The sequence below is a fragment of the Oncorhynchus gorbuscha genome, linkage group LG20 (genome assembly GCF_021184085.1).
Source record: "Oncorhynchus gorbuscha isolate QuinsamMale2020 ecotype Even-year linkage group LG20, OgorEven_v1.0, whole genome shotgun sequence".
Taxonomy (NCBI): domain Eukaryota; kingdom Metazoa; phylum Chordata; class Actinopteri; order Salmoniformes; family Salmonidae; genus Oncorhynchus; species Oncorhynchus gorbuscha.
The window spans coordinates 35711811-35726603 of NC_060192.1; the positions used below are offsets into that span (position 1 = coordinate 35711811).

A 14793-nucleotide genomic window follows, 5' to 3' on the forward strand; every position below is an offset into this window, starting at 1 on the left:
ACTGTACTGGGTCAGGGCTTTACGCTGTACTGGGTCAGGGCCTTACACTGTACTGGGTCAGGGCTTTACACTGTACTGGGTCAGGGCCTTCCACTGTACCGGGTCAGGGCTTTACACTGTACTGGGTCAAGGCCTTCCACTGTACCGGGTCAGGGCTTTACACTGTACTGGGTCAGGGCTTTACGCTGTACTGGGTCAGGGCTTTACGCTGTACTGGGTCAGGGCTTTACGCTGTACTGGGTCAGGGCCTTACACTGTACTGGGTCAGGGCTTTACACTGTACTGGGTCAGGGCCTTCCACTGTACCGGGTCAGGGCTTTACACTGTACCGGGTCAAGGCCTTCCACTGTACCGGGTCAGGGCTTTACACTGTACCGGGTCAGGGCTTTACACTGTACTGGGTCAGGGCTTTACGCTGTACTGGGTCAGGGCCTTACACTGTACTGGGTCAGGGCTTTACACTGTACTGGGTCAGGGCTTTACACTGTACTGGGCCAGCGCGTTACACTGTACTGGGTCAGGGCTTTACACTGTACTGGGTCAGCGCCTTACACTGTACTGGGTCAGGGCCTTACACTGTACTGGGTCAGGGCCTTCCACTGTACTGGGTCAGGGCCTTCCACTGTACTGGGTCAGGGCCTTCCACTGTACTGGGTCAGGGCCTTCCACTGTACTGGGTCAGGGCCTTCCACTGTACTGGGTCAGGGCCTTCCACTGTACTGGGTCAGGGCCTTCCACTTGTGTTAAAGCTAGAAACATGTTTATTTACCACATGAAAACTCAACCTCTGTGTTTTATTTTAGAATGAGAATGTGCTATTGATAATACATTTGCTGGTATCTGGTGAAATAATGTTGAAATTCTGTGCTTGAGTTGATGTTGTGTGTGTTTGTTTCTCATCTCAGGTTCTTACAGAATAACAGCATCCAGACAATCTCCACTCAAGCCTTCAGTGGACTCTACAAACTGGAGAGACTGTGAGTACTGACATAGCTCCATCCACCGTATGTGGGTCTCTTTACACTACACAACTTATGTGGGTCTCTTTACACTACACAACTTATGTGGGTCTCTTTACACTACACAACTTATGTGGGTCTCTTTACACTACACAACTTATGTATGTGGGTCTCTTTACACTACACAACTTATGTGGGTCTCTTTACACTACACAACTTATGTGGGTCTCTTTACACTACACAACTTATGTGGGTCTCTTTACACTACACAACTTATGTATGTGGGTCTCTTTACACTACACGACATATGTGGGCCTCTTTACACTACACAACTTATGTGGGTCTCTTTACACTACTCAACTTATGTATGTGGGTCTCTTTACACTACACGACATATGTGGGCCTCTTTACACTACACGACTTATGTGGGCCTCTTTACACTACACGACATATGTGGGCCTCTTTACACTACACGACATATGTGGGCCTCTTTACACTACACGACTTTGAAGAGATTCCCTCCACACTACCTCCGGAGGACTCTCATACCCTCCTCTGAGTGTAAGGACAACATCTCTCCCATACCACATATCCCCATGAAATAATTACCTTAATACCAGTAGACAGCATTTTTTTCTCTGTTAGCCAAAATGAAAATGGAAATATCCACATATTTGTGAATCATTGCATTCATCAAGTGTTCAACATTATGTGCAATATGGTTTAGATGAGAAGCTCCTGTAAAGTTTTTAATTGCTATCCTTATTTTGTTTGAATATATAGTACGGTATTTATGGTATGCTAAGCAGCCCGTTCACTCGGGCTGCTTATGCTAGATGACCCAATCATAACTTAAAAACCACAACCATTCCAACACTATATTAATTAAGCAGTTATTTATTTATTTATTTTATTAGGCAAGTCAGTTAAGAACAAATTCTTATTTTCAATGACAGCCTAGTGGGTTAATTGCCTTGTTCAGAGCCAGAACAACAGATTTGTACCTTATCGGCTTGGGAATTCGATCTTGCAACGTTCCGGTTACTAGTCCAACGCTCTAACCACTAGGCTACCCTGCCGCCCCAATTTCAGACATATTTTTATCATGTTCGGCATATAAAGTAACCTATCTGGGGATCTAAAGTTTAAATTCAACAATGTTTCACATGCATTCTTTTCAAAGAGATAGCTAACAGCAAGTGAGCTGTAGTAAACAAAACAAAAAATCCCATCCTCCAGTCCTTCTTTATGAACTGGGCAATGGCAGGATCGTATAGTTTGGCCTTTGATTTTATATCTGACAGAGATACTTTCTCCATTGAGATCAAAGCTAAGGCTAACAGTCAGACCGGTCCAGTGGTGTTCCTGCAGTAAGTCATGATCTGTTTCAGGGCGGAGAATGTCCTTTCAACTGAGGCATTAGACAGGGTAATGGTCAACACCTCAACTCTCATTGAGACTCTTCTGCTGGAGAAAGTGGAGGAAGTCGGCCGGGCTCCTAACATGGAAGTCAGACATGGAGTACATCACTGTGAGTTCTGTTTTGAGCCGCGAGAAATCAACATGAGGCCCATATCTTTCCTTGAGACTTGAGAACGCAGTGTTGGCTAAGATTTCCCTATATCTGTGGGCCTCATGTTAACTGCTGTGGGTCAATAAGGGCAAGAAACATAAGCCCTTTGTGGTCCTTGAACCTGTTCTTTAGCTGAGTGAGACGGTTGTCGATGATCCCAGAGAGGCATTCCTCTCTGTGATATATTGTTTTTAAGAAATAAGTGTGAAATGTTTTTTTCTTGTGATTTCTGAAGGCAAAAACACATTCAAAACTTTCCTGATAATTTGGTCAATATATCCCAACCATAACTGAAATACCAATAATTTCTGTATTACTTAAAACTGGTGGTCTAACTCTAACCGTGCAGAAAGTATACATGCTTGGTCATTTGTTTGTAGAACGACTGTGAGAAAGCCAGTTCTGGGGTGTGTTCAGTTCCATTAAATGTTTGTAACATTTGTTTGTAGAACGACTGTGAGAAAGCCAGTTCTGGGGTGTGTTCAGTTCCATTAAATGTTTGTAACATTAGTTTGTACTGAACAACACATTTCCCCAAAATGTTCTTCAACTTTCTTGAACAGACTTTTAGGTAGCCTACATTTGCTCTATTTGGTGGGTATGGTGAGTGTGGCTTGAAGGAGAGGTCTTCATTGGTCCAACAAACCTGAAATTACCAGATCTGACCCGGGACCTGAGCGGGTCCTAAATTCAGAGTTTTGTCTTAGATCTGGGTCGGGTCTGATATAATTTTCACGGTTCTCAGGTATCTACAATTAACATGTATTTACCAACTGGAACCGATTGGACCCGACTGGACCCGATTGAACCCGACTGGACCCGATTGGACCAGACTGGACCCAGACTGAACCCGATTGGACCCGATTGGACCCGATTGGACCCGATTGGACCTCTGTTCATTTAATGTGTGAGGTGATGAAAACTGCGTAAGCTTGCTATCTGTTTTAGCCAATGGTAACTTACTCAAAGGTCTAGCTTACAGCATGTCCAGCTGAAACTGGTTTCGGATGCTTACCTCAAGTGCACCTGCTGCTGAAGAGAGAGAGAGCGAGTGAGAGGAGGCTGGCTACTGTTCATTGAGAAGATGGAGGCCTTTTTTCATTGAAGTAAAACAAAAGTTAGACTAAAAAAAATCATAGCCTCGTGAAAAGAAGTAGACAAGTTGTAATATTGTCATTGACAAAAATGAGAAAAACGTCAGCATGGCCAAATGGACTGTGTGTGTGCAACTCGCTATTCAGTTTTCATTGAATTTTCCTATGTATTATCATTTATTTGATCATTGTTGTTATTGTATAACATTATTATTAGTATTGTTATTATAATTGTTATTGTAGGCCTACTTAAGAACCTAAACCAGTGCAAAAAAGTGTTTTGTTTCATTTTGTTGAGACATTTTCCATGGCTAAATTAAGTTAGAACTGTCTTTTAAATGTTGTGCCCCATAAGATAGGTAAAAGAATAGGCCTGTTGTGAAATAAATATAGGCCAAGCCTGTACAAAACTCTTATGAAGGTTTAAACCAGTTCGTTATTAGGCTTTATTAGGTTATCAGGCTTAGCTGCTGCAGGCCTATGAAGGCAGTACGCACCCCTGCTCCAACTGACTCCTACAGTTGAACTTGAGGTGACGAAGAATGTTTTAGACCTACCAGGGTTACTTCTTTAATCTAACAATATAATGCTTATCTTTATCAAAACAATATTCTGATTGAGAAATGTACGAATTAGCTTTTGTTCTGAACGCCTATAACTGCATGTCAGTAGTAGCCTTTCTGACAGGGATAAAGATGTCGGGAACATTCTCTCAGACTCTCAGGGCTTCTCATCCTTTATAGAGATATATTTGTAATATTAGTATTATACAGAGGACACCTAGACCTACATACATACAATGATGCATTTACCCACAAATCACCGACTAAAGATGAACCGTGAGGTGGACTATTATTGTTTTAGGAAAGTATAAACCAATAAACTATACAGTTCTGAATATGGTACACATTTTGTTTTTTTACATTTGTTCTTGGCTGGTTTTAAAGACACTGTGAATCATTTGGCCATTATCGCTTGTTTATTGATGGTGGCGGCAGCGCCCAGGCAAACTTTTTTTTCCGGATTGAACGCAGCCCTGGTGACTTTTCCAAAACAAAACGTATGAAAATAAAATGATGGTGACTCCGTTAAAATAAAATGTTCCACTCCTTTCGATAACATATTGGTCCATATTATCAGGCTGGTGTGTTATTTAGCGATACGCGTGATGTAACGAACCTCGTCTGAAGAGGAGAAGCGCGAAGGTTCGGAGGACCAATGCGCAGCGTGGTAAATGTCCATAACGTTTATTTTAAGACAAACTGAACACTATGAAATACAAAACAATAAATGTGAACCTGAACGAAATTTGGAAACAGTACTGTGTGGCAACAAACACTCACATGGAAACAAACAGTACCATGTGGCAACAAACACTCACACAGAAACAAACAGTACCATGTGGCAACAAACACTCACACAGAAACAAACAGTACCATGTGGCAACAAACACTCACACAGAAACAAACAGTACCGTGTGGCAACAAACACTCACACAGAAACAAACAGTACCGTGTGGCAACAAACACTCACACAGAAACAAACAGTACCATGTGGCAACAAACACTCACACAGAAACAAACAGTACCGTGTGGCAACAAACACTCACATGGAAAAAAACAGTACCATGTGGCAACAAACACGGAAACAAACAGTACCATGTGGCAACAAACACTCACACAGAAACAAACAGTACCATGTGGCAACAAACACTCAAACAGAAACAAACAGTACCATGTGGCAACAAACACTTACACAGAAACAAATAGTACCATGTGGCAACAAACACTCACACAGAAACAAACAGTACCGTGTGGCAACAAACACTCACACAGAAACAAACAGTACCATGTGGCAACAAACACTCACACAGAAACAAACAGTACCGTGTGGCAACAAACACTCACACAGAAACAAACAGTACCATGTGGCAACAAACACTCACATGGAAAAAAACAGTACCATGTGGCAACAAACACTCACATGGTAAAAAAACAGTACCATGTGGCAACAAACACTCACACGGAAACAAACAGTACCATGTGGCAACAAACACTCACACAGAAACAAACAGTACCGTGTGGCAACAAACACTCACACAGAAACAAACAGTACCACGTGGCAACAAACACTCACATGGAAACAAACAGTACCATGTGGCAACAAACACTCACATGGAAACAGTACCATGTGACAACAAACACTCACATGGAAACAAACAGTACCATGTGACAACAAACACTCACATGGAAACAAACAGTACCATGTGGCAACAAACACTTACATGGAAACAAACAGTACCATGTGACAACAAACACTCACATGGAAACAAGCAGTACCATGTGGCAACAAACACTCACACAGAAACAAACAGTACCATGTGACAACAAACACTCACATGGAAAAAACCAGTACCGTGTGGCAACAAACACTCACATGGAAACAAACACCCACCACTCAAAAGTGAAACCCAGGCTACCTAAGTATGATTCTCAATCAGAGACAACTAACGACACCTGCCTCTGATTGAGAACCATACCAGGCTGAACCCAAAACCCCAACCCCAACCCCAACATAGAAAAACACACATAGACTGCCCACCCCAACACACCATACTAAATAAAGACAAAACAAAGGAAATTAAGGTCAGAACGTGACACATGATCACCTGTAGCCTGACAAATGCAGAAAAGTGGCTATAAATAAATATGCCGAAGCATGCCAATATGTTTTGGTGCTAATCATTAGCTAGTACTTCCCAAACGTTTTCAGTCATGATTCCCTTTCATCATGGGGGGGGGGGAATCCTATCCCCCCCATGCCTCCTTACCTCCCTCAATTGAATGAACTGCTACTATGCTACACAACATAGGGTATGAGAATACGTTGACTTCACCTTTTACAGTACATACAAACTTCAGTACCTGGTTTTCCTTCCATATTGAAATCAAGACGAAAAAAATGTGTAAAGGAGAAATAAACCATCTCAATGCTATGCACTGTCACATGCATCTCTATCCATAAAGACTACAGTAGATATACATCTAATGTTGGTTCTGGATGTATTCTCCGGGTGATTATTAGGGTCCATAGCATGATGAGTGCTTTCCGCCCACAATTTTGGCCTTCACATTTGTTTTCTTAACATAAATAAGGAGAATAGGTTGCTGCTGCTGCTGCTGGTCAGTCTGGGAGACAGGCAGTCTACTCTCTGACTGGGGAGAGGAACAAGCTTACTTGAGCCTACTGCCTGAGGTTCAGAGAAACAGCCCTTCTTTAATTTTGTAACCTACTAGGAACCAGATGTTTCAAAGTTCATAATACTACGAAAGTTATTTATGAACTCATAAAATTGAACCCGTTATAACAGCTGTTTTTCACTCCAATCAGTTAAGCAGCGGCAGGGTAGCCTAGTGGTTAGAGAGTGTGGAGGCGGCAGGATAGCCTAGTGTTTAGAGTGTAGAGGCGGCAGGGTAGCCTAGTGGTTAGAGTGTTTGATTAGTAACCGCAAGGTTGTGAGTTCAAACCCCCAAGCTGACAAGGTACAAATCTGTCATTCTGCCCCTGAACAGGCAGTTAACCCACTGTTCCCAGGCTATCATTGAAAATAAGAATGTGTTCTTAACTGACTTGCCTGGTTAAATAAAGGTAACATTTAAAAAAATAAATAAGCAAGAAACCTTCATATGAAAAAATATTTTCTATTTTATTTTTTCTTGCTTATGACCCTGTTAAAAGTGACAGTACTTCTTTATTTATTACAAGTTAGCTCACAGAGTGAATGGTTTGTTAAGAAGAGAGAGGAGAGAGACGGAGAGAGGGAAAGAGAGAGGGGGATAAAGAGAGAAAGAGACAGAGAGAGACAGAAATACAAGCCTTGCGCAACTTTTATCCCTTCACCAACAACGTCCTCTGAGGACCGGGCATAAACCAAAAGCATAATTGGCAGCAGTGAGATTCATAAAGTTAGGAATTGTGTGTGTAGTGTAAAGTTACAAAAATCCAGTAGCTATGGTGAGGAAATAATTTCCAATATATTAAATTCGCCTCGGGCTGTGGGGGTCAAGAGATTGTCAGCCGGTGATTGTCAAGCAAATAACTGCCGATCTCACAGTGACCGTTAATGAACATAAACACATTTAGCATCTTTATCTCTTTTTAAATTGTATTTACCCTTTAATGTTTACATATAACACTGACCTTTGGAACGTCTACCTTTTAAAGATAATAATAATAAATCCACCATATTTGAAAAATCTCTCTTTCACACCACTGTCGGTAGCTACAATGCTAATGTCTGTTATCTCATCAATCATGGATCAGGTCATTCTGGAAGTGACAATGAACACGGTTGCTGTAGCAAGATGACAGTTCAAGGAGCTGTCATACTTGACCCGAAAATCAAGCATTTGGCTTCAAACATCTGTCAAGTCAAATTTATTTATAAAGTCCTTCTTACATAAGCTGATATCTCAAAGTGCTGTACAGAAGCCCAACCTAAAACCCCAAACAGCAAGCAATGCAGGTATAGGGGCGGCAGCGTAGCCTAGTGGTTAGAGCGTTGGACTAGTAACCGGAAGGTTGCGAGTTCAAACCCCCGAGCTGACAAGGTACAAATCTGTCGTTCTGCCCCTGAACAGGCAGTTAACCCACTGTTCCCAGGCCGTCATTGAAAATAAGAATATGTTCTTAACTGACTTGCCTGGTTAAATAAAGGTAAAATAAAAAAATAAAAAATAGAAGCACGGTGGCTAGGAAAAACTCCCTAGAAAGGCCAGAACCTAGGAAGAAACCAGGCTATGAGGAGTGGCCGGTCCTCTTCTGGCTGTGCCGGGTGGAGATAACAGAACATGGCCAAGATGTTCGAATGGTCATAGACGACCAGCAGTGTCAAATAATAATAATCACAGTGGTTGTTGAGGGTGCAACAGGTCAGCACCTCGGGAGTAAATGTCAGTTGGCTTTTCATAGCCGATCATTCAGAGTATCTCTACCGCTCCTGCTGTCTCTAGAGGGTTGATAACAGCAGGTCTGGGACTGTGTCAGGACCCAGTTACGAATTCGGGTCTCCGGTGTGAGAAACAGTCACTTAGCAAAATGAGCCACTAATAGTCGGCAGAACCCAGAAGACGAGGCAGACACAGCAGTACTTGAGATGGTGTTTTAATAAAGTAAAAAGGTTCTTCAGGCAAAAATATAAATCCACAACGTCAAAAGTAATTCCAAGAGAAAAAGGTCATCCTCTAAGTCAAAAGGTAAATCCACAAGGTGGGAGGTACAGCAGGAGAAATGCCTCAAAAGATAATAAACGAGAACAAAAACAGTGTACCACATGAGAGTCCAACTGGCGTAACAAATGTTCACAGCATCGCTGGGGCTGGGTGCTAACATTGAAACACAGAGCAAAGAACTGAGGAAAGGGTTTAAATACATTCAAGGGAAACGAGGCACAGGTGCAAATAATAACTGGAAACAAGGGAAAACAAAAGGGTCAAAAAGCACAATGGGGGCATCTAGTGACCAAAACCGGAACAACCCTGGACAAATCCTGACAGACTGTCCGGTGAACAGGTCAGGGTTCCATAGCCGCAGGCAGAACAGTTGAAACTGGAGCAGCAACACGGCCAGGTGGAACAGCAAGGAGTCATCAGGCCAGGTAATCCTGAGGCATGGTCCTAGGGCTCAGGTCCTCTGAGAGAGGGAAAGAAAGAAAGGAAAGAAAGAAAGAAAGAAAGAAAGAAAGAAAGAAAGAAAGAAAGAAAGAAAGAAAGAAAGAAAGAGAGAGCGAATTAGAGAAAGCATACTTAAATTCACACAGGACACCGGATAAGAGCATGAAAAATAGGATATACAGGATATTACCCCACCCACTTTGCCAAAGCACAGCCCCCACACCACTAGAGGGATATCTTCAACCACCAATCCTGAGACAAGGCTGAGTATAGCCCACAAGATCTCCGCGATGGCACAACCAAAGGTGGGGCGCCAACCCACTCAAGTGGCGCACCCCTCCTAGGGATGGCATAGAAGAGCACCTGTAAGCCAGTGACTCAGCCCCTGTAATAGGGTTAGAGGCAGGTTTATTTTTACTGGCCCAGGTTGACTACTTGTCGGTGTTGAAGAGCAGACTATCCAAGCACAGTTTCTTGGCTTGCTCACATCCACGGATAGCGCTCATAATTGTTAGCCTGAAAATATCTTTCAAATCTCTTTCCTTGTTGCACTAATCCTGGCAGTGCTGGCGTTGGCCTTCCCCTCTCTACGACATTTAATGTATCGTTGGAATGTAGTCTTCAAAAGGGCCGTGGTAACAAATTAGCCTACACATCCTCCTGGATAACACCTGCTGCTGCAGCCATTGTCACACAGACCACAACAAGGGCTACCTCGAGTGTGGGAAAACTGGGTTTTCTGAGTCGGTAGTGACATGTCTCCTGCCTTTATCCTTCATTTACCTAGGTCATGAAAGTCAATTAATAACAAATGTATATTTACAACGACGGTCTACCCCGGCCAAACTCTAACTCGGACTACGCTGGGAAGAGAAAGGAAGATGTTTCTCATCTGATTATCTGTTTGTGTCATTGTTGTGTAGGAGGAGTAATGTTCAGTAATATTTTTGTATATTCTCTCTCTCTCTCTCTCTCTCTCTCTCTCTCTCTCTCTCTCTCTCTCTCTCTCTCTCTCCTCTCTCTTCCCGCCCAAATATACACTACCGTTCAAAAGTTTTGGGTCACTTAGAAATGTCATTGTTTTTGAAAACACCAGTCTCAAAAGTGAAGAGGCGACTCTGGCCTTCTAGGCAGAGTCGTAAAGAAAAAGCCATATCTCCGACTTGCCAATAAAAATAAAAGATTAAGATGGGCAAAAGAACACAGACACTGAACAGAGGAACTCAGGCCAGAAGGCCAGCATCCCGGAGTCGCCTCTTCACTGTTGATGTTGAGACTGGTGTTTTGCAGGTACTATTTAAGGAAGCTGTCAGTTGAGAACTTATGAGGCATCAGTTTCTCAAACTAGAAACTAAAGTACTTGTCCTCTTGCTCAGTTGTGCACCGGGGCCTCCCACCTCTCTCTATTATGGTTAGAGCCAGTTTGCGTTGTTTTGTGAAGGGAGTAGTACACAGCGTTGTACGATATTTTCAGTTTCTTGGCAGTTTCTCGCATGGAATAGCCTTCCTTTCTCAGAACAAGAATAGACTGACGAGTTTCAGAAGAAAGGTCTTTGTTTCTGGCCATTTTGAGCCTGTAATCGAACCCACAAATGCTGATGCTCCAGATACTCAACTGGTTTAAAGAAGGACAGTTTTATTGCTTCTTTAATCAGGACTACAGTCTTCAGTAGTGCTAACATAATTGCAAAATAGTTTTCTAATGATACATTTGCCATTTAAACATGGATTGGTTAACACAACGTGCCTTTGGAAAACAGGAGTGATGTTTGTTGATAATGGGCCTCTGTATACCTATGTAGATATTCCATTACAAATCAACCGTTTCCAGTTACAACATTCATTTTCCACAGTAACAATGTCTACACTGTATTTCTGATCAATTTGATGTTATTTTAATGGACAAAAAAATGTGCTTTTCTTTCAAAAACAAGGACATTTCTAAGTGACCCCAAACTTTTGAACGGTAGTGCTACCAAAAATAATCGACTGAAACTTGTCACAAATGACAGCGTCACCGATGATTTACCAAACCATTTTTTGAAAGAGGAAGCAAAGTACTTTAATTAAGCATAGCTTTTCATTTCAGTCTCCTCCATGGGTTGATAAATTTGATTTCCATTGATAATTTTACGTGTGATTTTGTTGATTTTGCTGTCAGCACATTCAACTGTGTAAAGAAAAAAATATTTAAAAATCATATTTTATTCATTCAGATCTAGGATGTTATTTTAGTGTTCCCTTTATTTTTTGAGCAGTGTATTTATATGTATTTTTTTTAAACGGTCCCACCTATTGTAAGTGAACATGTGATTGGTTGATTCCACTATCACTCCATAATATGCCCGAATACAGTTGAATGGCATGCAACCTTCTGTACAGCTTCTGAAGGCCTAGCCAACGACTGGCTGAGCTAACTAGATTTTTATACTGAGAGACTGCCAAATAAAAATTCTGATTATTATATAGTTTTTTTGCTTTAATTTCCAACACACACGGAACAGATTAAATCAGAAAATCAAAAACAATTCTTGCAAAGATTAAATTAAAATTAAAATTAAAATAAAATGGTATATCCCCACTGCTTAAACCAGACTGTATGTCAGCTGTAACCTATAGGTTGTAAATACAGTATAGGCCTGCGTCCCAAATGCTCCCAATTACCTATATAGTGCATTACTTTTGAAAAGGGAAGGAGAAAGGAGGGAGGAGGAAGGAGAAAGGAAGGAGAAAGGAGGGAGGAGGAAGGAGGGGAGAGCTGGGGAGAAAGGAGGGAGGAGGGAGAGGAAAGGAAGGAGGAGGCATGAGGAAGGAAGGAGACGGGAGAAAGGAGGGAAAGAAAGGAGCGAGGAGTAAGTAGGGAGGATGATTTTTTTGTCATTTATTTTTTATTTAACCTTTATTTAACTCGGCAAGTTAGTAAAGAACTAATTCTTATTTACAATGACTGCCTACCCCGGCCGATGCTGGGCCAATTGTGTGCAGCCCTATGGGACTCTCAATCACAGCTGGTTGGGATACAGCCTGGAAACTAGGTGGGAGGAGGGAGGTGAAAGGAGGATGTTTCTCATCTGATTGTCTGTTTGTGTCTTTGTTGTGTAGGAGGAATAAAGTTCAGTAATATTTTTTTATATATTAACTCTCTCTCTCTCTCTTCCCTCTCCCTCCTCCCCCCTCTCTCTCTCAGGTTTCTCAGTGAGAACTCCATCTCATCTCTCAGCCCGGGTGTGTTCAGTGATCTCCGTAATTTATGGTGGCTGTGAGTACAGAGTTGGTACACTGCATACATACACACACACACACACAAATACTGCAGACTGCATCAAAGGGCGGATTTGGGCCGTTCTGCAGTGTAGACAGTAAAAGAAACCAGCTGAGCCTGTATCACCATATTTCTCTTTTATTAGACGTTATCACAGAAGAATGCAGCTCAAAGTAATCCATTTGATCACATAAAAAATTATTAGAAACTCCTATTTGTTTTATATCTTTGTTTTGAAAGTCCAGAGGTTTTGAGTAAAAATCCGAGGTGGGGTCTTATTTTAGCAGAACAGAGATAACACATTGAATTGCATGTCACCGGAAGAAATGGCAGCAGTTTTACTATTTGTAACTTATTTTGTACATAATGTTCCTGCCACCATATCTTACGACAAAAAAAAAGAGTTTCTGGATATCAGGACAGAGATCACTCACCTCTGATTAGACAAAGAGCTTCTGGATATCAGGACAGAGATCACTCACCTCGGATTAGACAAAGAGTTTCTGGATATCAGGACAGAGATCCCTCACCTCGGACTAGACAAAGAGCATCTAGATATCAGGACAGAGATCACTCACCTCGGATTAGACCAAGAGCTTCTGGATATCAGGACAGCGATCACTCACCTCGGATTAGACCAAGAGCTTCTGGATATCAGGACAGAGATCACTCACCTCGGATTAGACAAAGAGCTTCTGGATATCAGGACAGAGATCACTCACCTCGGATTAGACAAAGAGCTTCTGGATATCAGGACAGAGATCACACATCTTGGATTAGACAAAGAGCTTCTGGATATCAGGACAGAGATCACGCATCTTGGACTAGACAAAGAGCATCTAGATATCAGGACATAGATCACTCATCTCGGATTAGACAAAGAGCTTCTGGATATCAGGACAGAGATCACTCACCTCGGATTAGACAAAGAGCTTCTAGATATCAGGACAGCGATCACTCACCTCGGATTAGACAAAGAGCTTCTGGATATCAGGACAGCAATCACTCACCTCGGATTAGACAAAGATTTTTTTCTTCAACAAGCAGGACGCACAGGATGTACTTCAGACACCCGACAAGGCCAGGATCCCTGTCATTGGCAAGAGAAAGAGACGCAGGTACAGAGGACACAGAGCGGGGTTCCTCGTATGGATCCGCAGACGGCGAGTGGGAAAGTTACCGTTACCGTCAATATTACTTGCCAACGGGCAGTCATTGGACAATAAATTAGACGTGGTACGATCACAAATATCCCACCAATAGGACATCAGAAACTGTAACATAATATGTTTCACAGAATCATGGCTGAATGATGATATGGATATTCGGCTAGCGGGATATACTCTGCACTGGCTAGGTAGAACAGCACACTCCGGTAAGACAGGGTGGGGGGGTTGGGGAGGGGGGGTCTGTGCATATTTGTAAACTGGTGCACTAAATCTAAGGAAGTCTCTAACCCGGGACTCTAACCCAGAAACGTATAAGAAATGCTGCTATGCCCTCCGACAAACCATCAAGCAGGCAAGCAGGCAAAGACTCAATACAGGGCTTGAATACAAGATTGAATCGTACTACACCGGCTCCGATGCTCGTCTAATGTGGCAGGGCTTCCAAACCATTACAGACTACAAAGGGAAGCACAGCCACGAGCTGCCCAGTGGCACGAGCCTACCAGACGAGCTAAATCACTTCTATGCTCGCTTCGAGGCAAGCAACACTGAGGCATGCATGAGAGCATCAGCTGTTCCGGAATCACACTCCGTGTTTCCGAACCCATGGCTCGACTGTGTGATCACACTCCGTAGCCGACGTGAGTAAGACCTTTAAACAGGTCAACATGCACAAGACCGCGGGGCCAGATGCATTACCAGGACGTGTGCTCAGGGCATGTGCTGACCAACTGGCAGGTGTCTTCAATTTTCAACATGTCCCTGATTGAGTCTGATATCTACATGTTTCAAGCAGACCACCATAGTCCTTGTGCCCAATAACACAAAGGCAACCTGCCTAAATGGCTACAGAGCGGTAGCACTCACGTCCATCCCCTCCTGTACTCCCTGTTCACCCACGGCCAGGCATGACACCAACACCATCATTAAGTTTGCAGACTACACAACAGTGGTAGGCCTGATCACCGACAACGACGAGACAGCTTATAGGGAGGAGATGATTGTGGACTACAGGAAAAGGAGGATCGAGCACGTCCCCATTCTCATCGACGGGGCTGTGGTGG

General features: G+C 42.7%; 1 protein-coding gene across 2 annotated transcripts in view; it reads left to right on the forward strand.

Annotated features, from left to right (window-relative positions):
* The window catches only part of LOC124006597 (relaxin receptor 2-like), a 199244-nt gene that overhangs the window by 74099 nt on the left and 110352 nt on the right, over positions 1-14793 (forward strand). For both annotated transcript variants that reach the window (XM_046316636.1, XM_046316637.1), the window contains exons 6-7: positions 906-977; positions 12486-12557. In XM_046316636.1, the coding sequence (XP_046172592.1) occupies positions 906-977; positions 12486-12557 (144 nt within the window). The remainder of the gene's footprint in view (positions 1-905; positions 978-12485; positions 12558-14793) is intronic.